This window comes from Chiloscyllium punctatum, chromosome 4 (genome assembly GCF_047496795.1).
Source record: "Chiloscyllium punctatum isolate Juve2018m chromosome 4, sChiPun1.3, whole genome shotgun sequence".
NCBI classification, from domain to species: domain Eukaryota; kingdom Metazoa; phylum Chordata; class Chondrichthyes; order Orectolobiformes; family Hemiscylliidae; genus Chiloscyllium; species Chiloscyllium punctatum.
Window position 1 is genome coordinate 57,416,651 of NC_092742.1, and position 25,628 is coordinate 57,442,278.

At 39.6% G+C, this 25,628-nt stretch overlaps 1 protein-coding gene across 3 annotated transcripts in view; it reads left to right on the forward strand.

Moving 5' to 3' along the window:
* Positions 1-115: 115 nt before the first annotated feature.
* arid4a (AT-rich interactive domain 4A) overlaps positions 116-25,628 on the forward strand; it is a 147,282-nt gene continuing 121,769 nt past the window's right edge. The window contains exons 1-3 of one of the 3 annotated variants that reach the window (XM_072568818.1): positions 116-242; positions 1,268-1,322; positions 4,514-4,594. In XM_072568818.1, the coding sequence (XP_072424919.1) occupies positions 1,317-1,322; positions 4,514-4,594 (87 nt within the window). In that variant the 5' untranslated portion in view covers positions 116-242; positions 1,268-1,316. Of the gene's footprint in view, positions 243-327; positions 425-1,267; positions 1,323-4,513; positions 4,595-25,628 lie in introns of those variants that run through there. The other 2 variants (XM_072568819.1, XM_072568821.1) reach the window with 2 other exon arrangements.

Here is a 25,628-nt window from a genome sequence, read left to right on the forward strand (position 1 = left end):
CACAGCTCAAACGCTATCCCGGGCTACAGAGCGTGCGCAGAAGGTGGGGGATGCGCTGCACCCTGGGCTTCAGCGGCCGCCCGGACCCGTTTCCATGTGACCGCGCAGCCAATCGGTGAGTGGTGCGGCCGTCTTGCTCAACATTCAGCCAATCGGAGTTCGAGAAGGGCAGGCTCGCTCAACAGCTTGTTATTTCGGTTTTCGCTGGGACCCGGGGAAGTGGACGTTAGCGGTGGACGTGTGTGAGTATGCGGTTCCTCCAGCAGCCGAGCTAACCCTTTCACTTCTGTAGGCTTAGTGCAAAAAAAAATCAGGTTGCCTTTAAATAGCGTCGTGGGCGGGGGTGGTTGGTTTTCGGTTATGAAGCTGAGGTGAATCCGCCGGAGCCCTTTCCCCCTCTTCTCTCGGTTTAAAGTGAACGTAGGTGGGCATTGAATGGCAGTCAGCTCCGACTTCTACACTACCCGCCTGTTCATGCATTTTGCTGCTCCCCTTGGACCGGTAGTTCAATTGAGAACCAAGGTTTTTTATCTGTTGGGACAGTGCGAAGGTGACTTGTATGTTTACGGTGGTTTCCTGCTTTTTTTATTCATGTGCAAGAGCCTCGATCGTCGCGATTTTTGTTAAAGCGCCTTAGATGCGAGGGGGGACGGGCTTAAAAGGCGGTCCGAGGTAGTCCTCTTTTTAACTTCGCCACTGTTTCCCATCGACCTGTTTTAAACTACTGGCCTCACTTGCTTCTCTACAGAGAGTGCGTTTCTAAATTCGTATCGAACTGCAAAGAAAAAGTGGTGGTAAACGAGGGATTTCTACTCGTAGGGAGGGTGTTGGAGGGGGAGGGTGCATTTGGCTGTCGATCTATGAGCGGAGAAGGCGACTGATTTGCCGGGACACCTCCATAATTGTACTACAGAATCTGAGCTTGTTGAACTGACATGGTGCAGAAAGCGAGAGCAATGGCGACGTGACACAGGATGGAGGAGCAAGCGGGAAGGGGCAGTTAAATTGTCCTAAACAATCCACATTGCATTTCAAATGTATCTTCATTGATCTCGCAATAATTTATTTATTATATTGTTTAAAAATTTCATAGATGTGAACTTCGTAGCTTCTCCTGTGCAGAGTAAGTAGAGTAGAACGAAGGGAAAACATGTTATTTACGTCTGAGTACATTGAGAGCTTGTTTCTTGGTGTGTTACATGGTCCTTGTAGATTGCAGTTTAATTTCAACGAGCCTGCTTTGATAACATCTTTTGCTTAACTGCAGTGATTACAACTTCGAGCTGGAAGCATTCACGTAAATAGGACACTCGAAAATGAAGGTAAGTTGTCCGTATTGACTCCATTACTTCTGAACAACGTTTCTGCCCCCTTCACTTCAGCTCTGATGAAGAGTCATCTAGACTCGAAATGTTAGCTTGCTCTCTCTCCATGGATGCTGCCTGACCCACTATGATCTCCAGCATTTGATGTTTTCAGTTTCTGTTTTGATAAGTTAGGTTATCCACTTTTGTCCACAGTTGTAATGCTTGACCATCTCAGATTGATTATTCTTTTTAATTGGTTAGTTGAGTAGGCCTAGTAGTAAAAATGCATGCAATTCTGTTTAGAGCACTATTGTAATTAATATATAAAACCATATGATTTGCTTGACCAATAACTGATCTTTTGAAGTGTGGGCTAATGGATGAAACTTATGAAAATATTTCAGAAGTAAAATAATGATCTACTCAAATTATGTGTAGAATGAAAACAGTTAATCCAAGGAATAACACAACAGTGATTTTACGATGAAACCCCTAAAACTTTGTTTGAGATTGGTACATTTCTGCAGCACTGCTTGTGTTGAACTTTACCTCTATTCCCCTCAAATCTGTCAATTATAAATATATAAATAAAACAGCCCGATGTTTGGCGGGTGTTGTTACAATTGGTGACTGCAAAAATACATTCTAATTTTTTTCAATGATCATTTGCCTTTTGGATTGCATTTTTTAAAATAGTTTCCAGGTGTAGCGACATTCACAAACTGATCTGTTTTGCTTTGTTTATTTTGGTGTAATATTGCAGGTATAATAGCACTCAACAAACTTTGATCCCTTTTAGTTTATTACAAAAAGTCATAGAGTTATACATCACAGAGACAGACCCTTGGTCCAACTTGTCTATGCCAGCCACATATCCTAAACTGATCTAGTCCCATTGGCCATCGTTTGGCCCATATCCCCCTCAAGCCTTCCTATTCACAAATCCATGAGATGCTTTTTAAATGTTGTAATTGTACCTGCCTCCACCACCTCCTCTGGCAGCTTGCTCCATTCATACATCGCTATCTGTGTGAAAACTTTGCCGCTCAGGTCCCTTATAAATCCTTCTTCTGGATTAGTGGTGCTGGAAAAGCACAGCAGTTCAGGCAGCATCTGAGGAGCAGTAAAATCGATGTTTCAGGCAAAAGCCCTTCATCTCGGATGCTGCCTGAACTGTGCTTTTCCAGCACCACTAATCCAGAATCTGGTTTCCAGCATCTGCAGTCATTGTTTTTACCTTATAAATCCTTCCCCTCACCTTAAAACTGTGCACTCTAGTTTTCACCTACCCTGGGGAAAAAGACCTTAGCTCGTCAGTCCTCATGATGCTTTAGACCTTCATAAGGTCACCCCTGAGCCTCTATGCTATGGATTTGGGGGGGCGGAATCCCCAGCCTATTCAGCTTTTGCCTATGACTCAACCCCCCCCATCCCGGAATATCTTTGTAAACCCTTTCTTATGTTTAACAACATCTTTTCTATAGCAGGAAGACCAGAATTGAAAGCGAAAGTCTAAAAGTGGCCTCGCCAATGTTCCGTACAGCTGCAACATGACGTCCCAACTCCTGTACTCAATACGCTGACCAATGAAGATGTGTCAGGCGCTGCCTTCACTACCCTGTCTACCTGTGACTCCACTTTCAAGGGCCTATGCACCTGCATGCTTAGGTCTCTTTGTTCAGCGACTCTCCCCAGGGCCCTTCCATTAAGTGTATAAGTCTGGCCCTGGTTTGCCTCACCGAAATGCAACATCTCACATTTGTTTAAATTAAACTTGGCATCTGCCAGTTCTCAATCCATTGGCCCATCTGATCAAGACTTTGTACCCTGAGATAACCTTCTTCATTGTTTACTACGTCACCAAATTTTGTCATCTTCAAACTTACCAACCATTCCTCCTAAATTCACACGTAAATCATTTATATAAATGACGAAAAGGAGTGGAACCAGAATGACCCTTGGAGCACACTGCTGGTCACGGGGCTCCAGTCTGAAAAAACAAACCTTTATCACCACCCTCTGTCTCTTGCCTTCAAGCCAATTTTGTGTCCAGTTGGCTAGCGACTTCTGGATTTCATGTTGTCTAACCTTGCTAGTCAGTGTACCATGCTGAAGTCTGTATAAACAACATCGACCTTCATCAATCTTCTATTGTCATTTCTTCAAAAACTCAATCAAGTTAGTGAGATACAATTTCCCACAAAGCCATGTTGACTGTCCCTAATCAGTCCTTGCCTTTCCAAATGCATGTAAGTCCTGTCCTTTAGCATCCCTTCCAACAACTTACCCACCACTGACATAGGCTCACCTGTCTACAGTTCTCTAGGTTTTCTTTAACACCTTTCTTACATATTAGCACCATATTAGCCAGCCTTCCAGCGCCTCACCCTTGGATGTTAATGATTATAGATATCTCAGCAAATGGCCCTGCAATTGTTTCCCAAGCTTCCCACAAAGGTCTGGGATATGCCTGATCAGGTCCTGGGAATTTATCTTTGAGTGATAAGATCTCCAGAATCTCCTCTTCTGCAATATGAACTCTTTTCAAGATATTACTATTGATTTCTCCAAGTTCCCTATCTTCCATGCCCTTCTCCATAGTAAATACACTTGTAAGTCATAAAATAAATGCCAAATATGTTCAAACAAATGTCGATATACTGGTACATTGATCTTTTTTTAGTGTATAATAACTTTGCAGCTTAGGCACTTCTTCTGAAAAATATATGGGTTTTTATATGGGCATGCTTGATTTTTTTTTACATTGCTGAAAAACTTGAATTTATATAGCTACAACCTCAGGATGTTTGTTGGCAGTTCATGAAAAGATTTGAAATGTAGTCATCTTTATCATGAAAGCAAACATGACAGTCACTTAGCTGAACAGCAAGTTTTCCTTCATAGTGCATTGAGATAACTAAGCAGATAATATGTTTTTGCTGGTGTAGAAATTAGTCCAAGCATTTGGGGGTTGGTTCTGCTTTTCTTTTCAATTCTCCATGAGGATAGATAGAGCCTCAGTTTAACATCTTACCTGGAAGTGCAGCACACTATCAGTAGAACATTTAAAAGAGGAAAATATTTGTTGTATTGAACAACAAGTGAAAAGTTAAATGAGTAAAATGTGATAAGTTAGACAAGTAATATTTCAAATAACAAGTCTAAGCTACAGTATTTAATGGGTAAGTATTTACTTTTAACTGTAGATATTTCAGCAACCACTGGAGCAAGTAGACGCTGTTGTAACTACCAAGACTTCAAGATGGCATTGCTACCAAATTTCACAGGTGATTTCTCTCTCACCTATCTCAAGTCCCTTTGAAAATTATGCTGGAATTTCTTGTGTCAGGTCATCTTATTTGAGTGTTATTCAATAATACAGTATATTCATTTTGAAACCCTGTTATATTTACTTTATTCCAGTTGGTCTGTAACTGTATGCTTTTTATGGTAAAAGGAATCACTATTATCAGGAGTCGATTATGAATTCGCAAGAGTCAACTGTTCTTTGAAACTTAAAGATTGTTTTTGCTTTGAGGAAGTGTCAAGTATTAATGACAGTTGTTCACTTCACTCTTTGATAATCAGCATATCTTTTTACATAGATGCTAACTTTTGTCTTGATATAAATGAATTCATTACAAGTGCAGTTAATATTAAAATTTGTGTCTGGAAATGCTTGGATCAAAGTTGTTCCTATCTGGGTTAAGGTTATGTACTTGTTTTGGAGTAATTTGCAGCAGTTGTTTTAAAATATAATTTTGGTCAGTACTCACAGGAAGAATGCACAGAAATCAACATGCCGTATGTATGCACAAAGGTGTTTGTATGAGCACCACTGTCTCATTTCAGAGATTCAAACTTTGTAAGCAAGTTTTTCTCATTAGCCATTTGATCGCCCTTGATAATGACTCAAAGGACAACTCTTAGTGTTTAGTTTCAAAAAGGTGATGGCATGTTTGTAAGTGGAGATAATAATGTAGTAAATATATTAATGGAATAGTTGTCTAGTGGCCTGTTATCAGACATGGTGACATGAAACTGCAGGATTATCTTTAAAAACATTCTGTGAACTTGCTCTTATTTTAATCATTGTGGCCAATATGTAGACTCCAAAATCTCAGCAACAAAATGAAACAATTAAATTCCTTTTGGAATGGCCTATCATGCCACTCAATCGTGAAGAAGATGGTTCATCACCCTGAGCGCAGTTAAGGATGGCTAATACATGTTGGCAAGGCCAACATTCTGAAAATTACTAAATAAGGTGGATTTATGTTCTTGCACAAGGTTCTACAAATATAGTGAGGCATTTACAGTTTAATTGAACTCTTTTGGAATCTATGATTTAACAGTGCATATTCCTGAAACAATCGGATGTTCAATTAGCCCTTGGAACAGTACTGAGCAGTAACTGTTAGTGACTGAAAATTGTTTGAACACCAACAAATTCACCGTTAAAATTATGAGGAAAGTTTGAAAGAAAACTTAAAATGAATAATAATACAAACTTTAAAACCATAAATGCAATATTGAAAATATCTTGGAATTGAGGATAGGTGAATTTTTTAATAAGTGCATGCAAATACTGTAGGAATTGCAAACATTAATAAATCTAATTATTAGTTGAAGTATCAATCTCCGTACAAAAAAATACAGTTTCATGGATTAGTCAGAAAATAAATGACTATTGAATAACAGTAGAAGTAAACTTTTTTTATTTTAATAATTGTTGTTACTGTGCTTGCTTGAGCTAAAAGCATGCAGCCTTTAAGTTTTATTTGAGTTTTTATTTTCTTTAAAATTGAAATGCATTTTGGGTGCAAATATGATTTTCACGCTGCCTGTGGACAACTAAATTTACATTAAAACTATTCTGGTGTAAGTTTTGCTGCTGTTTAGTCAAACCAGTTTGATTGTTTTTAATGACAGATAAAAGATTTTTTTTCATTTCTTAATTAGAAAAGTGACAGTTATGTTAGATTAAAACCAACTCATTTTGACCAAAGACGATTGCATTATTGTGATCAACTTTTGATTCCTTTGAATTTCCTTTGGCTTTTTGAAACTGGCACTGAAAGGTGGCTTCTGAAGTCTGCTTTTGTTAATTTCTTCTTCTGGCTGGCTTTTATTTAGATTAGATTAGATTAGATTACTTACAGTGTGGAAACAGGCCCTTCGGCCCAACAAGTCCACACCGCCCCGCCGAAGCGTAACCCACCCATACCCCTACATCTACATCTACCCCTTACCTCACACTACGGGCAATTTAGCATGGCCAATTCACCTGACCTGCACATCTTTGGAGTGTGGGAGGAAACCGGAGCACCCGGAGGAAACCCACGCAGACACGGGGAGAACGTGCAAACTCCACACAGTCAGTCCTGACCCGGGAACTCCACACAGTCAGACCCGGGAATTGAACCCGGGTCTCAGGCGCTGTGAGGCAGCAGTGCTAACCACTGTGCCACCGTGCCGCCCACTAGGTTTCTTTGTAAACTTCACATCAAATAAGACAGCTAGTAATTTGTTTCCAAGCCTCCACAAGTGCAGATTTGAACTAGATACAAGGGCATGTCAAAAGGCATGATGGGAGTTCACTCATCAACATTTTTATCTTTCCAAAAGGTTTTGTCTCTGGTCAGCAATTTTCCTGGAAATAGAATATTTGCAGAGATAAGTGAGTGTTCTGTATTTCCATGTCACTGTCATTCATTGAGCTAGGAAACTAAGCAGCCTTTGTTTTTTTTAGAAGAAGTGAAACAACATTATTACTGAAGGTGAAATCCTTTCTGGCATGGTTGCATGGACTAGTGTGGGGACATATGAATTAGGAGCAGAAGTCAACCATTCAACTATTAATGCCTGCTCCACCGTTCAAAAAGTTGTTAATATGTTTGCATTCTGAATTCCACATTACTATTTACTGATATTACATTACTGATAACTTCTGATTTCCTTGCCCAGCAAAATTATGTCTAACATAACCGTAAACATATTTAATTACTACTTCCACTTCCTTCTGAGACAGAGTGTTTCAAAGATGCATCATAAATGTCTTTTCAACTTCCACTTTGTCCAGACAATTCAGGAAATTAAAATTCAATCTAATCACCCCTTATTCTTCTGAATTCTGGCAAAAACATGCCCAGCCTGTCCAGTCTTTCCTGGTAAGGCAACACTCTCCTTTTCAGATATCAATACAGTAAATTTCCTCTGAATGACCTTCAATTTCATTATATCCTTCTTTAAATTAGGAGACCAAGATTGTTTCCAGTATTCGAGATGTGCTGTTACCAATGCCATGTATAATTGAAGCATGACACATTCTTTTTATGTTCAATTCCTCTTGTATTAAAGATTATATCCTAATAGACTTCCTGATTATGTGCTGTAACGGTGTAGTAACGTTTTGTCACTTGTGCACCTTGGAATTCTGCAGTCATTCTCCATTATAACTCTACTCGGCTTTTTTAATTCTTCCTGCCAAAGTGAACAACTTCACATGTTCCCACAGAACACTCCATTTGCTAGATTTTTGACCATTCACTTAACAAGGATGCAAGATTGATATGTTGTGAAAATGTCATAACCTTCCTATTTATCTTTGTGCCATCTGTAAATTTAGCCACCCCTCTTATGCCTTCGTCTAAGTCATTGCTATAAATTGTAAAAAGTTCAGTACTCGGCATAGCTCCTGCAGGACTCCACATATCACATCCTGCCAATCATACAAAAGACCCAAATGTTGTTTTTCTGCCAATCTTCTATACCTGCCAGTATGGCACCTCAATAGCTTGAGCTCCCACTTTGTATGAAATGACATGTTGTATGGAATCTTGTCAAATGCCACCTTATTGCTCTGAGATTTATATTGAACCTGTTTGACGAAATACTTTGCTCACAGAGTGAAGGAAAATGGTATATGATTTTACAACCTAGGAACGGGCTATTACTTTATTTTACAATGCTCGATTATGTATAATGCCAAAATTATAATTGACTGAAAAAAATGATAATACAGCAATTTTAACTGCAGAGTCAAATCAAAATTTTCTTCACTTCAAACAAATGTGCAGAAAAGGGTCAACTAAGTATGCTGTTATACATGCGGTTTTAATGATGCTCAAACATGTAAAATGCAAATAATCTTGTTAACAAATATACATACGGTAAATCAGAACAGTCTATATTTTTGGAAAGTGACCACCAGGACAAGTTACTGTCACTAGGGTTTGTACCCTTGGATAAGCCGTGCTCTCCATGGGGCAACAGATTTGCCATTCCGTTGAATTTTGTAGCGTTGTCATTTTTCCTGAGGGCCAAATTAAGGAAAAATTATTTGTAATGAGCAGTTAAGATCATAAGCTTATAACCCTGAAACCATGCAACTAAATTTCATTATGTCGTCTGTTGTTGGCTTACCATATCTTGATATGCACAATTTAACTCACGATGATGCTGGTTAAGTTTATATATTACAGAATTGAGAGTTTAATATTTTTAATCAAACTTGAAAAAGTTTGTTTTGAAAATCTTGCCAAATTATATCTAAACTTTTGGTCACTGTTTTTTATTTGGATGCTTAAAGTGGCGCAGTGGTTGTGTCTCTACCCCTCGACTGAGAGATTCAAGTTTAAGTCTTGCCTCCTCTGTAAGTGTGTAAATATATCTCTGAACAAATTGATTAGAAAAACAGGTAAAGATTAGAAAAGTAGCTAATATAGTTGAGGATTTTTCAGGTACAGCACACTTTTTCATTTCAGTGCAGATAATAAAATTGTACTGCAATTATTTTCAAGTTGTAACTTTCAGGTTACAGTCTGAAGTAATTATTAAATGTTTGTTCAGCTCACAAATTGGCAGCTTAAGTTCAGTTTTGATGTCCTGCTGTTACAGTTAAAGTCACCAACTACAGGCAAATATGGTTCATTGTGTAAATAAAACGAAAGGGAAAAAACAGTTTGCTGGAGGTAACAGGTTGAACTATGTGTAATTGGGATATATTAATAAATGTCTGGCAAAATTGAACCATTAATTTGCCTTTCTGCCATTAAAGTATTTGATGACAGTTGCAAATTCAAATCCGATCTGAGCTTGAGTTTGGAGCTCCTGTTGTAAGCTCTAAATTTGATTTTATTATAATACAAGTGCACTTTCAAGACTTGCATCCCTCTTCACATTTTTTCTTCCCCACCAAAAGCCTCCTTAAACCTCTTCCATGTGCATTTCCAACTATAACAACAAATCTAAATTACATTTAACACAATGAAATGTTCCAAAGCACTTCCAAGAGACATTAGGAAACCAAGTTTGATGCTGAGCCACAAAAAGAAATGGTAGGGCACATGAACTGAAACGTGATCAAGCAGCTAAGTTTGTTATTTAAAAGGAGGATCTTAAAGTAGCAAAGAGAGTCAGAGATATTTACAGAATAATTCTAAGCTTGGGCCCAGGCAACTCTATATGACCACCATTGGAGGGATTAAAGTCAGGGATGCTGAAGAGTGGGTTTTATAGGAATGCAAATATCTTGGGAGAGGCTTTATAGGGCTGAATGGGATTAGAAGGACAGGGCAATTGGCAAGGCCGAGTCACTGAACAATTGAAACCAGGAGTGAGAATTTGAAAATTGAAATGCTTTTTTGTAGTCAGTGTGAGTCAACAATTACAAGGCTGATCACTAAAATGGCATTTGATGTGAGTTGGGATGAGGGCAGCAGAGCTACTTTAAGCATATAGAAGGCCAGGAGGGATTTTTAAAAGGCTGAGTGTAGTAGTGAGAAAGGACAGAATGATGCAACATCAGAAGGACTGTGGCACTGTGAACACTTGAAATATTGTGCCCCATCTCAGTGATGGTGTGGGTATGTGGTTGAAAGTTCATCTAAGTCAAATAAAGCATAGATTGGGAACTTGTGTGTTTTATGCTTAGAAAGTTATGAGCGAGAATCTGTGGTGTGAAAGTTGAGTTTGTGGTGTGGATCTGTCAGTTCTTTCCCAAAATTTAGCTTCATAAGCGAGATTATCTACTTTGCTATCTATTTTTCGTATGTGTCCATTACCACCTTGGGTTTACCTGTGTGGAATCCCCCTTCCCCGTCCCCGTTCCCAGTCACATGTACGGCCGACCACCCTTTCTGTTGATCACATTTCCACTGAACTTTTGACTCTCGGCTTCTGTTCCTGATCTTCACTACTGCTCTGACCTCTCCATCTTGCCTGCAATTCTATTTGAATCTCTTCAATTGGAACTTCATCTCTGCCACAGCACTGGAGCAGTGCCAATCCAAATCACAAATGGCAAGCTGTCTGATGTGATGAATTATCATAATTTGGACTATTTTGACTCATTCAACTATGCCATCCTCCCCAACATTTTTCTCCTAGAGTGCAACTCAATTGAGACTGTCCTCACTTAGTTCTACTCTTGTTATTCTGATCACAGCTAGACAGTCTCCAGCAATTGTTTCTCTTCCTTTGCCCTCACTATTGCCTACAGGTTTCCAAGTGTTCTTATCTGGCTGCTTCATTTAAATACTGGTTTTGTGAAAGGTCTTCTGTAGACACTGCCAGCTTCCACATGGGAGCTGTGGTATCCAGTTGGAGCTCTCTACCATTTCTCTAACTCCCTCTACTGCACCTGTTATCGGATAGTATGTCTGAAGTAAGCCACCATTTCTTCAAGTTGAAAATTGTTAGTCCTGAATGTATCATCCATGGTTTCCTACCTTAAGCATTCTACATTTTGCACCTATACCTCTTTACAAGAGCACGGTGAGAACATAAATAAGAGCAGAAGTAGGCTGTCGGCTCTTTGAGCCTTCTCAAAGCAGTTAATTACAATCATGGCAGATCTGACTTCAATTTCATTTCACTGGCCCTTCACTGGGTCTCTTAACAGACTCTAAGTGAATTATCAGCTTCAGCATTGAAAATGTCCAGTGACTGAGTTTTCAGAAGTGCACAATCCTCTTAGTTGCAGATCTTACTCATCTTGCTAGAAATCAACAATCCTGCATCCTGAGGCAATCTCACCTATTCTGGGCCTTTTGCCTGTGGGAATCAGTCTCTCAACTTGTATCCAATTAAGTCCTCTCAGAATCTTGCACGTTTCAATGAAATCGCCCCTCATTGTTCTGAACTCAAGAAAGTATAAAGTTAATTCTACTTGATTGTGCTGAAATAAACATCTTGCACTTGCACTCTCACTCCTTTGGTTATCACGTGCTGGCAGGCATAAAGGATGCCTTTTTTTTCCCTCTTGGGGTTTATCCATCTGGAATTGAAGCTGGCCACACCTGCCGCCTTGGATGTCCGTCGGTCCTCCATGTTTTGAACTGACTTTTTGTTGAGCTTATTCAAACCTTCAAAAAACAGCTGAGGTATAGAATTCTCAAGTTCTGGACCCTTCAATTAACAAGAGATATGCTTCTATTGGAAGTAGTTCAGAGAAGATTCAGTCATCTTCTGATGCCTGGATGGAGGTATTATGAGGAATAATTGAGCAGACTTGGCTTAGAGTGTCATTGTAGCTTCGAGGAATTAGATGCGATGGAATTGAAACATCTGGAATTCTGATTGGGCTAAGAGGATGGATATTAAGAGGATTGTTGTTCTTGTGGCAAATCCAGAACTTGGGGACACTGTTTAAAAATGGGTGATTCCCTCATTTTATAAGGATGTGAGGGAGAAAGCTTTCTATTGAGGGTCAACAGTCTTTGGAATTCTGTTTCACAAAGAGGAAGAAGGCTAATTCATAGAATATAATCAAGGCAGAGTTCGATCCTGCTGTACTACAGGATTCTGCCAAAGTTAGGTCTTTGACAAAGGAATCCAAGATTTGGTGGTCTGTCATGAAGGTGGAGTTAATGCCATAATTAGATAAGCCACAACATTACTGTGTGGTGGAACAGGTTTGATGGACTGAATGGCCATTCTCCTCCTCTTGTTCTTTTATGATCCTTATTTGCCAATTGCAGGTCCACTGTATGTGCCATCCTTTATTCCTTTGAAATTTTCTTCATGTGGAATCATAATAGTCCAGAAAGAGGTCCTTTGGTCGATTGAGTCTGGACCAACTGTCTGTAGAGCAGATACATTTTCATTCTACTCTTCCTTGCGGCTTGATAGTTTTATTTCCCTTAAGCCCCACTCATCCAATTTCTTCTGCTTCTACCACCCTTGGAGGCATTGAATATCATTACCACTTATGAGTCACAAGGTTTTTTCTTTGATCTCTCCCTGTATCTCAAATCAAGAATTCTAAATCTGAGTACAGCAGGGTGAGACAATCAGCTCATGAGAGCACATTTGCTTTGTCTAAAATTGTCTTAGGTTTGTATGCTTCCATCGAAATTTCCCAAATGTTCTGTGCTCCAAAGACGACAGCCTCAGCCTTTTCTACTTAAGCTTGCAGTGAAAAGCCCTGATCACTGGAACCACCATGATAAGTCATCTGTATGCTTTCATAAAGGACTTTCATATAATTTCGTAAGTGTAGTGACCAGACTGGATGCAGGCTGTGGTGTTCTAAATTATTTGTTGTTCATGTCCTTCCTGATGATAGTAGTCATGGGTTTGGAAGGTGCTGTCTGGCGCGTCATGGTGAATCTCTACAGTGCGACTTGTAGATGACATGCACTACTACTAATTTTTGTCAGTCGTAGAGGGAGTGAATGTTAATGAACATGGTATCAACAAGTATGCAGTTTTGTGCTAGATGATGCCTAGCTTCTTGAGTCATGTTGGAATTGTGCTGATGAGTCAAGAGGTACTTGTTCCCTCTTGTTGGAGATGATCATTGCCTCGCACTTTCGTGGCACCAGTATTACTTGACACTTGTTAGCTTAAGTCTGGATATTGCCCAGGTATTGCATATGGATGCAAGCTAGTTCAGTGCCTTTGAAATCACGAACAATGCTAAACATATTGCAATCATAAGCAAATATCTCCACTTTTGACCTTATAATGGTGGGAATGTCATCAGTGAAGCAGCTGAAGATGGTTGGGCCGAGAAAGGTACTTTTGAGGGACTCCTGCAGTAATGTTCTATGGTTGAACAGACTGATCTCCAACACTAATTTTTTTTTCCCTTTGTGCTAAGTATGAGTCTAGCCAGAAAAGAGTTTCATCCTGATTCCTATTGACTTTCATTTTGTAGTTGCCCCTTGATGTCACACTTGGTCAAATGCTTTAATGTCAAGGGCAGTCACTGTCACCTTGCCTTTGGTACTTAGCCCTTTCTTGATATTACATGGGTGAATAAAATTGGTTGAAGACTCCCCTGTGAGATGTTGGGAACCTTTGGAAGGGGACAAGGTGGATCATCATTTGGCATTTCTGGCTGACAATTTTTGTAGCTGCTTCAGGCTTATGTTTTGTATTGGTGTGTTGGGCATCTTCTTCATTGAGGATTTTGATATTTCTGCAGCCACCACTTCCATATAGACCTGTTCTATTTCCAAATAGATGTTAAAGGACTACAGAGCATAGATCTGATCTGTTCGTCGTGGGATTATTTAGCTCTATCTCTCATCTGCTGCTTGTTCTCTCTGGTATGCAGGTAACCCTGTGTTGCAGCTTTACCAGTTGTAACCTAACCAGAATTTTATACATGTTCATCATAATTTCTTTGCTTTTGGACTCTGAATTTCTATTTAGGAAATCCAAAACCACATTTGCTTTGCTAACCACTCTCTGAGAATATCCTGCTCCCTTCAGAGATCCATGCACACAAACACAGGTTTTCAGAACAAGAGATTGAGACATAGAATCAAGAGATGATAAATTTCAGTTTTAGCTGAAATTTAGGAGACTTCTTCAAAAGTAACAAACTTCCGGGTGGTCCTATAGAAATAAATAGATTTATAATTGTTGAGAATATGTAACTACAGAAGTCTTAGGGGAAATAAGTAAACCAATTCTATAACATGTATAGTTATAAACCATTTTGCTCAGCTGATAGTGCTACTTTTTAACACAGTAAAAGTTTTGTTTTCTTTTCAAAGTGAAATCCAATGGCATAATTCTGTTGGACCAGAACAAGTTATCTGATTTTTAAACAAAAGTATTTACGATCTCTGAGTAAATAACAACAGTTCAAATGTAGGCAAAATGGCAGCTAATTTGAGTACAGCAAATTGCTGCATTAAAACCTAAGAAGTAGGAGCAGACAGCAAAGAGTCTGACCAGATAGTCTGTTGTACTCATGTTGGTTTGATAATAAATGTAGTCCAAAATCCATAGCCACGCCACCATTTCTTTATGAAATGTTACTGGTAATAGAGAACTGTGCATTTCCTTTTTTTCTGCATGCCACTCTTTGATAAAATTCCAAGTTTTACTGTAATAAGTGCCATTACACTCCACTGCATTTACTTTCACTCTTCTTTAATAAAAGGTGTCATTTATGACCTCACCTTGAATGTAAGACATAGGTTTGTGCCCTCTGGCATTATCTGTTCTCCAATCTGAAAAGACTTGATCAGGATACATCTTAAACACTTACGTAGCAATGAAAAAGCTCTAATTTCTTTTGAATATTTTTTACAATATTGCTTATTTCTGACAGTATTTTTATGAAACTAAACTGCATTTTCCCTATTCCTAATACTGCATATCTCTATAATTACCAAGCCAATTTATAATAAATTGGCTGCAGACTAATATTGTGTAATTTGAACTTGAACGTTACCTGCTTGGTTCATGATTTGCACCTAGCTATAAAGTTAGAGGATCCTTTGACTGTTTTTACAGCCTGTACTGCAGCCTTATTATACATGATGCGGACGTGCTGGTGTTGGACTGGGGTGGATAAAGTCAGAGGTCACATGACACCATGTTATAGACCAAGTTTTTTTTGGAAGTACAGGCTCTCATAGCATTGCTTCGTCAGGTAGCTAGTCGGGCAGGATCATAGGGCACAGAATTTATAGTGAGAGATCAAAGTGTCATACAACTGATATGATGTATTGAACAAACCTAGATTACTGTTAAGTCTGCCAGTACATCAGTAGCATGACACTTTTATCTTCTACTGTAAGTTCCGTGTCATATCATCCTGCCCCACTAGCTACCTGATGAAGGAGCAGCGCTCTGAAAGCTTGTACTTCCAAATAAACCTGTTGGACTATAACCTGGTGTTGTGTGATTTTTAACCACCTTGTACAAGTTAGTTGAATAGATGTCCATGACAGTCTTGGATCAATAAAACTGAAAACGTTTTTGAAATATTTTGTAAGATAGGTGATGCATAAAAGAAATGGAAATTGCTGCAAATCATTTTATTAAATAATGATAGAAGAAAGACTCACTTTGGATGTGAGAATAGTTGAAGAATAGTAAATATCTTCATAACTCTTGTTCTCTATTGTGCTGCAGTTGTGGAATTTCATTTTTTGTTTCTTGATGCATTATGCAATATATTTGTGTAGCATCTTTGTGACAGATTTTTCTCATACAAAAATAAAATGCTGGAGGGGTGGCATTGGTAGGTAAACCACAGCAGTCAGATGCCATGTTCTGGAATGTATGGGTCCAGAATTACAGCCATAAATGCTGTTAAAAGGTAAGAGCACGAGCTAAGTATGAAGTTAGACTGTCGGGAAGGTCGGGGTAAAGGGGATAGGTATATGATGCAATGCTTAGGGTTGCTGTGGGTTGGGGGAGGTGGTTTGGGTGAAAAGGGGTAGCCAGGTCCGGCAAAGATGAATGGGGGTGGTCCGGAGCGGGTGAATAAGGTTCAGGTCCCAGTCTACGTAGAGTGATTGAAAGAGGTTCAGCTCCCAGAGAATGAAGGATGTTTAATTTGTGGTGGGGTTGTCATTTTAGGGTGTGAGGTAAGTTTGGGGTTAAATATTTACTCCACAATTAGGCAATGCATTTAATAGTCTTTTTTTTCTGGTATCTATTTTCATGAATTACATCAGAATCCTCCAAATTATCTGATTTAAATGGAGACTTCTCCGAAGGTTCAAAACATGGAGGTATTGTCCAGCAAAGTCTTCAGTTTCCCGGGCAGTTTCTTTGAAGTGTGCCACTGTGGTGATACGACAGGGTCTTGTGCAACTCCCATTTATGCTGGAATAATGACAATGTGGCCAGCAGAAGCTCCAGGACAGTGCTTTTTATATCCGACCTTTTCACTTAGGTTTATTCATTTTGGGATAAGTGATTTTTTTTTTGGCAGTGCTTTGCTTTTGCAGCAATCTTAATATGTTTGTAGCCAAAATGAGAAAATTGTTGCTTGTTACAGTAACATTCATATCTGCATAATACATTTAAAATATAATATAGGTGATGATTTGCCTTGCGAAATAACTAGAGCATAACAAGACGCATTTAGTCCAACAGATTTATACTGGTATTTAAGCTTCACGTGAGTATTCTCCCCTCCTACATCAACGTATCCCAGTTGTTTTCTTCCTCATATTGCATAGGTTTTTCTAATGGCTCCAACCGTTTTTGGGAAATTTTCTGCAGTAGTAATTTTTCATGGCCAATCCACCTCACCTGCACATCTTTGGACTATGGGAGGAGCATCTGGAGGAAATCCACAGTGATTCAGGGACAATGTGCAAACTGTACCCACAGATTTCCCCGAGCATAGAATTGAACTCGGGTGCCTGAAGCTGTGAGGCAGCAGTGCTGCCCACTCAGCTACTGGGTACTTAAATAAAATCTGTCACATCTTCAATTTTGTCACAGACTTTAAGAATGGACTCAGCTTAGCCTTCTTTGATGATACCTGACTTTGAATAATTTCAGTTTTTCAAGTTTCAACTCCCAATTCCCAACATCCCCAGTTTTGTGTTTCTAGTTTACATTATTCCTTATTCTTTGAACCAGATTTCTTTGTTAAATTTCATTTGCTATATGCTTGCCCATTTAAGCAATTCATGTCTTCCTGAAGTATGTTGCTTCATTTCCTTATTGCTTGAAGCAGTTGGTTGCAGTTTTGAGAAGATAAGTAATATCAACTAATTTATTTATGATTGTCCACGAATATAGTCTGTTATAAATTATCATTTATTTCTTTGGGGGTAAAAAGCCATAACTGGCTCTGAATCAAAGCTACCTTTCATGATCCTTTTGTATTGAAAGGAAAGGATTATGTTAGTTTCTGTTTATTGATTATGAAGATAGAAAATTGATCAGTTAAGGATCCACTTTTGTCCACTGTTCTATTCCAGAATTAAGTGTGTTTAGGTGCTGGATCAGAACAGTTTGGAGAAAACTGTTCAGACAGAAAATTCTGCTCGAATGCACTTCTGGGGTTAGTATTGAAGTGGAGAACACGATGCATATGTTAGATGATAGTGAAAGGGACGGGAGAATAAAGCCTTGTGTGAGCAAGGCATGCACGTGAGATTAGGATATTTGGTTGTTTTATGGTTGGGGCAAATAACCTGTTGCCATGTTGTTGTTTCCACGCAATTCAATTACTCTGATGTGCAAATAGCCCTTGAACAATAATGCATGAAGTTTTAACATGAGGACTGACATGAGATAAGGTATAAAATTCAGAAGTTACTGTTAAATTTTAAAACCAGGCAAGTTGATACTTGTTTGCAACAAAGTTCTGTATTATTTTAAGACAAATCAGGCATTTCAAAATTGCTTCTTGGTATTGTAGCAAATAATTTTGTTTTGATTTGACTTCAACGTTTGCATGTTGTTTGTGCCCTTTTGCTGTCCACTCATGGTCATCAGGCATCAATAGTGAAGCCTATGTTGAGTTTATATTATTGGATTAGCTTTTTTCAGAAATGGTTACCAGATGTCATTTGAACAAAGTTATACGACTAATTAGCCCTCATGAGAACCCAAACTTCTTTTTCCTGTCCTGGGGAATGTTGCTGGACATTGGAGTGCAGGTTTATAGTTCATTGAAAGTAGAGTTGTGGGTAGACATGATAGTGAAGATGTCTTTTGGTATGCTTACCGTTTATTGGTTAGTGCATGGAGTATAAGAGTTGGGAGGTCATGTTCCAACTGTACAGGGCAATGCTTAGGCCACTTTTGGAATACTGTGTGCAATTCAGGTTTCCCTCCTCTAGGAAGGATATTGTGAAACTTGAAAGAGTTCAGAAAAGATTGACAGAGATGCTGCCAGGGTTGGAGCTAAAGGGAGAGACTGAATAGATTAGATTAGATTCCCTACAGTGTGGAAACAGACCCTTCGGCCCAACAAGTCCACACCGGCCCTCCGAAGAGTAACCCACCCAGACCCATTTCTCTCTGACTAATGCACCTAACACTATGGGCAATTTAGCATGGCCAATTCACCTAACCACATCTTTGGACTGAGAGGAAACTGGAACACGCGGAGGAAACCCACTTGGACACTGAGAGAATGTGCAAACTTGACTCAGACAGTTGCCCGAGATTGGAATTGAACTGGGTCCCTGGTGCTGTGAGTTGAAAAATGTGGTGCTGGAAAAACACAGCAGGCCAGGCAGCATCCGAGGAGCAGGAGAATCAATGTTTTGGGCATAAGCCCTTCAGCCTCTCCCTTTCGCTCCAACCCTGGCAACGTCTTTGTCAATCTTTTCTGAACTCTTTCAAGTTTCACAATATCCTTCCTACAGGAGGGAAACCAGAATTGCACACAGTATTCCAAAAGTGGCCTCAGCTTATACCCGAAACGTTGATTCTCCTGCTCCTCGGATGCTGTCTGGCCTGCTGTGTTTTTCCAGCATCACATTTTTCAACTCTGGTCTCCAGCATCTACAGTCCTCACTTTCTCCTCCCTGGTGCTGTGAGGCAGCAGTGCTAACCACTGAGCCAGACTATTTTCCTTGAAGTGTCAGAGGCTGAGAAATGACCTTACAGAGGTTTATATAATCATGAGGGACATAGGGTGAATGGCCACATTCTTTTCCCCATGGTAGGGGAATGTAAAACTAGAGGGCATAGGTTTAAGGTGAGAGGGGAAAGATTTGAAAGAGACCTAAGGGACAATGTTTTCATGCAGAGTATGGTGTATGTATGAATGAGCCAGAGGAAGTGTGTGGAGGCTGGTACAATTGCAACATTTAAAAGGCATCTGGATGGGTGTATGAATAGGAAGGGTTTGCAGGGATATGGGCCAAATGCTGGCAAATGGGACTAGATTAATTTAAGATGCAGTTGGTTCTGCCATACAGAGGAACCTCTATTATCCGAATGAGACAGGATAATTGATTATTGGGTTAATTGATTCAATGCCTCTCCTCTGGGGCTCGGAACTTTCCTTATTCCTTGCTCCCGCTCTCTGTCTCAGTGTTTGTTTCTGAGCAGATGCACACTTGGGTGTAAGGGACCTACAGCATTGCTGAAAATAACATTTCTCCTGGAGTGTTGGGTCGAATGCAAAAGCAACTAGTATTGACATTTAAATTTCTTCACTATCCTTGCCATCTGATAAGACAGCAACACTGAATATCTTTGACTTTTTATTCGTTCATGGGGTGTGGGCATTACTGGCTAGGCCAGCATTTATTGCCCATCACAAATTGCCCAGAGGGCAGTTTAAGAGTCAACCACATTGCTCTGGGTCACATGTAGCCCCGACCAGGTAAGGATGGCAGTTTCCTTCCCTAAAGGACATTGAACCAGGTGGGTTTTCCTGCCAATCAACAATGGTTTCATGGTTATCATTAGACTCCTAATTTCAGATTTTTATTGAATTCAATTCGACCATCTACTGAGGTGGAATTTGAACATCGGTTCCCAGGACATTATCTGGGTCTCCTGATGAATCGTCTAGTGATAATACCATGAAGTCATCACTTCCCTGAGAAGGTGAAACTCCACATCACATTTCTGATGCGATGTTGATGCATTACTGTACAATATTACTGAATTGTTTGCAAAGGTTCAGTAAGTTGCCAGAGACACAATCATTTGTGAATTGAATTTGCATATACATTAGGCTACCTTGCATGTCAAGGTAAAAACAATGACTGCAGATGCTGAAAACCAAATACTGGATTAGTGGTGCTGGAAGAGCACAGCAGTTCAGGCAGCATCCAACGAGCAGCGAAATCGACGTTTCGGGCAAAAGCCCTTCATCAGGAATATGAAGGGCTTTTGCCCGAAACGTCGATTTCGCTGCTCGTTGGATGCTGCCTGAACTGCTGTGCTCTTCCAGCACCACTAATCCAGTACCTTGCATGTTAGTTGATGTGTTATCTAAACGTTCAAATTGGCACACAGACATACATTTGCAGGGCAGAAAGAGGCTGTTCAACCCATTGTGGCCATGCTGGCATATGAAAAGCTATCCAAGCTCATCCCACCTTGCAGTTCTTGCCACCCTACATGTATTTGGTGTTATTGAGGGGGATCCAGGTAAAATTGTGGTATTCAGGAAGCTCTCGTACTTGAATATAGGTGGTTAACATGCCATACATTAAGCAATTCAGAAAGGAAACAATACATTAACTGTTATGACAAAGGATGTGGAATACAGGAGTAAGGAAGCCTTTCTGTTTAGCCTTTCTGGTGAGAACACACCTGAAGTGTAAAATTTTAGACTCTTTAATAAAGAGGAATATGTTTTCTTTAAAGGAAGTGCAACAGAGGTCTAATCCTGATTCCTGATGGCAAGGGATTGTCTCTCAATGCAGTATTTAATATTTTAGGGGCATGGTGTATGTGGTGGGAAGATCTTTTCACTGGTTGGGGACTGAAAGACTCGGGTTTATAATCTCACAATAAGGAGATGTCTGTGTCAGACTGAAATACCAAATTGCTCCACTTAAAAGTTGTGAAACTTTGGAATTTTTTATCTCCGAGCATTCAGTCAAAAAATATGGGCTTCATGTGGGAAATGGAGGTGAATGATCTTTGAATAGTGGCTCGTTTTCTTTTGGAATATTGCTACAACATATAAAGTGTGTTTTTGCAGATCATCTTCAGTTGTGTAATCTAGTTTTCAATTACCCAGAGCAATAATTATTTAAAAAGCTAAGAATTCCATGGAGGAATGGCAAAATAGATCAGAAATTGTCAAGAGGTCAAACAAATGTTGTCTTGACAGATAACATGGAGGGCTGATCATTGATTTACATTGGCAAATAAGGATTTGTGACAGTAGTTTTGAGATAGTTTAGTGTCTTAGAGTTGTCAAGCTGTCAATTCTGAGGCAAATGTTTGATGCACCAGCTGGATTGGCCATTTCTAATTTTAGATTTTATCATTGATTTAATCTTTAGTTCATGCGTAAATTCAGCAACTCATGGCTACAGAAGTCTGAAAGGATGATGTGGTAAAAATCCATTCACAGGCTTCACCTGGCATAATGTGAACAGTTGGCATGACACCAGGGATGAATCTCTCAATGTAGATGTTAAATATGCGAGTGATTGTTTGACTTGGATGACTGCTGTCATCATTTTAACTGTTCCTCGTGTTTCACTTATGCAAGTGACCACACCTTCCTTGTCTTCTCCTCAAATGTTTGTGTTGTACAGACTTTTATGGAAGATTGAAACGTGGAACTCCCCACTTGGTGGTGATCATACTTAACTGAAGCTTTGGTACTCACCTGGAAAGCAAGTATAGCTCATTGATGCTAAACAGTCATACACTGAAAGCATAAAATGTCTGCGTTTGAAGGATTCTTTATGCACGCAATTTCAATAAATGCAAGTTATTGATTTGCTCATAATTGGAAGAAATTTAAAAGAAATCTAACAACGTATCTGTAATGTAAGTTCAATGTACAATAAAAGCCTTCAGTATGTAATAAGAAGGGACTTGTGGGCGTTTTGCATTCAGGTAAATTAAATGTAGAATGGAAAGGCAGAGATTCATTCTTTTAAAAAAGCAGACTGAGAAAATGGTAAATGTTTACATTTGCAACAACCTGGGCATGCTAGAAAACTTGAGGAGTCAATATGTAGGCATAATAGGTAATTAAGAACGCAAATTGCATGTGAGTTTCATTGCAAGAGTCAGTGAGATAAGACCTTAAGCTGTATTGTGGGAACAAATTTTTTTGAAGGGCTGTTCTTAACATTTTCTCAGAATTACTTTTTTGAGTTTCAAGAGCAACCTTTTGGTTTTGAAAGTTCTCTTTCAGTCTAACTGATTAGACAATACAGTCATACAGTAATTCTGGGGTATTTGGACTTGAGCAAATATGCAAAAAAGCATTATTAGAAGAATTGATTAATATCCTTAATTATTGCTAACCCTCCATTAAAATAAAACTCTAACACAGATGAATGCATGCGTTTCTTATACGCCATTATATTTAAATTGGCACATGCTGACAGGCACAAGTAAGCAACAAAGATTTTCTTCAGAATAACTATATACATTTTGGCATTTGACAAGCTGTCGCCCTAAGCATGCCATCTACAAGTCACAGCCAATTTGTGTCCATTATATATGCTCAAAACTGGTAGATCTGAACTGAGGGGTTACTACTCTGTCTACTGCATCTCAGATTTAAAGTTGACATACTGTTCATTGCAATAGCATCCACTGCATCTCTTTTCCCCATTTATTAGTTTTTGAACACATGATGCCTTAAATGAGAAATTCCATTTTCATTTATGAGCAATACATTCACTTGGTGATTTCAACTATTCCTTTGACAGGTTTAAAACTATTCTTTTTTTTTACTGCTTCTTTTCAACTTTCCTCTCCCCACCTGCCGACTACCTCTCTCTCTCTCCACGTCTTGCTGGTTCCTCCTTGACCTGCTGCAGCCTCCCACCGATTTGGAGCTTTCCCCTCCCCTTGTTAATAAACATTAAAGAAAGTGAATTTAGAAAAATGAATATTTAAGGTTCCAAACTTGGGTGACCCTGAATATGTGATGCTAATGCCTTTTTAGCAATATTTTTCTTGCTAATTTTCTGGATTGCTCTTCTAGTATCATATGGACTTTCATATACATGGTGGGAAAAGCTGTCCTGAGAGCCAACATTTTAAAAAAAGGGGGAGTTAAAAATACCTTAGCTGCTGAAATATTGACATTAGTAATATCCATTTAATTTTGTTGAAGGATTACCTTGTATATTTTCCAAAGATTTATTTAAAGAGAAGAGTAATCTGTGGTAGTGTCCCTATTTCTGATTTGGGAGGCCTGGATTCCAGACCCATCTCATGGAGTCATAGAGATGTACAGCATTGAAACAGACCCTTTGGTCCAACTCGTCCATGCCAACCGGATATCCGAACTTAACCTGGTCACATTTACCAGTTCGTGGCCCATATCACTCTAAACCCTTCCTATTTGTATGTCCATCCAGGTGCCTTTTAGATGTTGTAATTGTACCAGCCTCCACCAGTTCTTCTGGCAGCTCATTCCATACACGCACCATCCTCTGCGTGAAAAATTTGCCCCTTAGGTCCCTTTTATATCTTTCCCCTCTCACCCTAAACTTACGCCCTCTAGTTCTGGACTCCCACATCCCAGGGGAAATACTTGTCTTTCTACCCTATCCTTGCCCCTCATGATTTTATGAACCTCTATGAGGTCATCACCTTTCAGCCTCTGACGCTCCAGGGAAAACAACCTCAGCCTATTAAACCTCTCCCTATAGCTCAAATCCTCCAACCCAGGCAACATTCTTGTAAATCTTTTCTGAACCCTTTCAGGTTTCACAGCATTCTTCCTATAGCAGTGAGACCAGAATTGCACATAGTATTCCAGAACCAGCCTAACCAATGTCCTTTACAGCTGCAACATGACCTCCCAACTCCTATACTCAGTGCTCTGACTAATAAAGGAAAGCATACCAAATGCCTCCTTCACTATCCCATCTACCTGCTACTCGAACTTTCAAGGAACTATGCACCTGCCCTCCAAGGTCTCTGTTTTTCAGCAACTCCTAGGACCTTACCATTACATCTGTAAGTCCTGCTCTGATTTGCTTTTCCAAAACGCAACATCTTGCATTTATCTAAATTAAATTCCATCTGCCACTCCTCAACCCATTGGCTCATCTGATCAAGATCCCATTGTAATCTGAGGTAACCTTCCTCGCTATCCACTACACCTCCAATGTTGGTGTCATCTGCAAACCTATTAACTATACCTCTTATGCTCACATCGGAATCATTTATATACATGATGAAAAGCAGTGGCACAACACTGGTTCAGACCTCCAGCCTGAAAAGTAACCCTCCATCACCACGCTCAGTCTTCTACCTTTGAGCCTTGCTAACCAGTCCCCCATGAGGAACCTTGTCACATCCACCGCTCTGCCCTCATCAATTCTCTTTGTGACTTCTTCAAAAAACTCAAATTAAGTTGGATGTGAAATGCCATCTCGAAACAGATTGATTAGAGAATACCTAAAACTGAAATAGGGTTATCGTGGCTCAGAAGTAGGGACACTCTGAGGCTATGGTGCAAATGCCACCTGCTCTTGAAGTGTGTAACAACATCTTTGAACAGTTTGATTAGAAATTATCTGTTAAGCAGAATTAGCTGGGAGGATCTGTAGAAGGAACTGTATAATTCTGAACAGTAATAAACTGCCCATAAAGGTATGTTAAAGTCTCTTAGAAACCTACAAACCTATCCCATCATCCTGTCAGGGTAATATGCATTCCAGCGTCAGTCTTGTAAACCTCCTGTGAACCAGTTCCACACATTTGCATTCTTTCTTAAATTGGGAGACTAAAATTGCATGTAATATTTGAGATGTGGCCTTGGCAATGTCAAGTTTAACTGAAGCATACAAAATAAGAGCAGAAGTAGACCCTTTGAGCCTGTTCCACTATCCAGTCGTCTCACTGCTGATGTGTTTGTACTTTGAATTGCAAATTTTCATCTATCCCTGATGACCTTTGATTTCTTTGCCGAACAAGAATGCATCCTGCTATGACAAAAAAAATACTTGTTGCTGTCCTAAAAGAGTGATCCCTAACTTTAAAACAGTGCTTTCTAGTTCTCGACTGACCCACAAGCGGTTGTATTCTTCTGCCATCCACCTTTTCAAAACCATTCAGGATCTTGTGCCGTTTGACCAAGTCACCCCTCAGTCTTCTCAACTCCAATGAAAGCAAGCCCAGCCTTTCCAACCTTCCTCACAGGACAACTCGCTCATCAAGGTGTGTCAGTGAGGTCAACCCCCTCTGGAACACTTCCAGTGCATTTGCACCCTGTCTAAAATTCAGTAACCAAAGCTGCATGTAGTGTTTGAGATGTACCCTCACTCATGCTCTGTTCAATTGAAACATTACATCCTTACTTTTCTGAACGCAAAGAGCTGCTGAAGCTGATAACCTAGAACAAAAATCAAGTGCTGGAGAAACACAGCAAGTTTGGCAACATCTAAAGTGATTAAAAATAGAGTTAGTGATTTGAGTCCA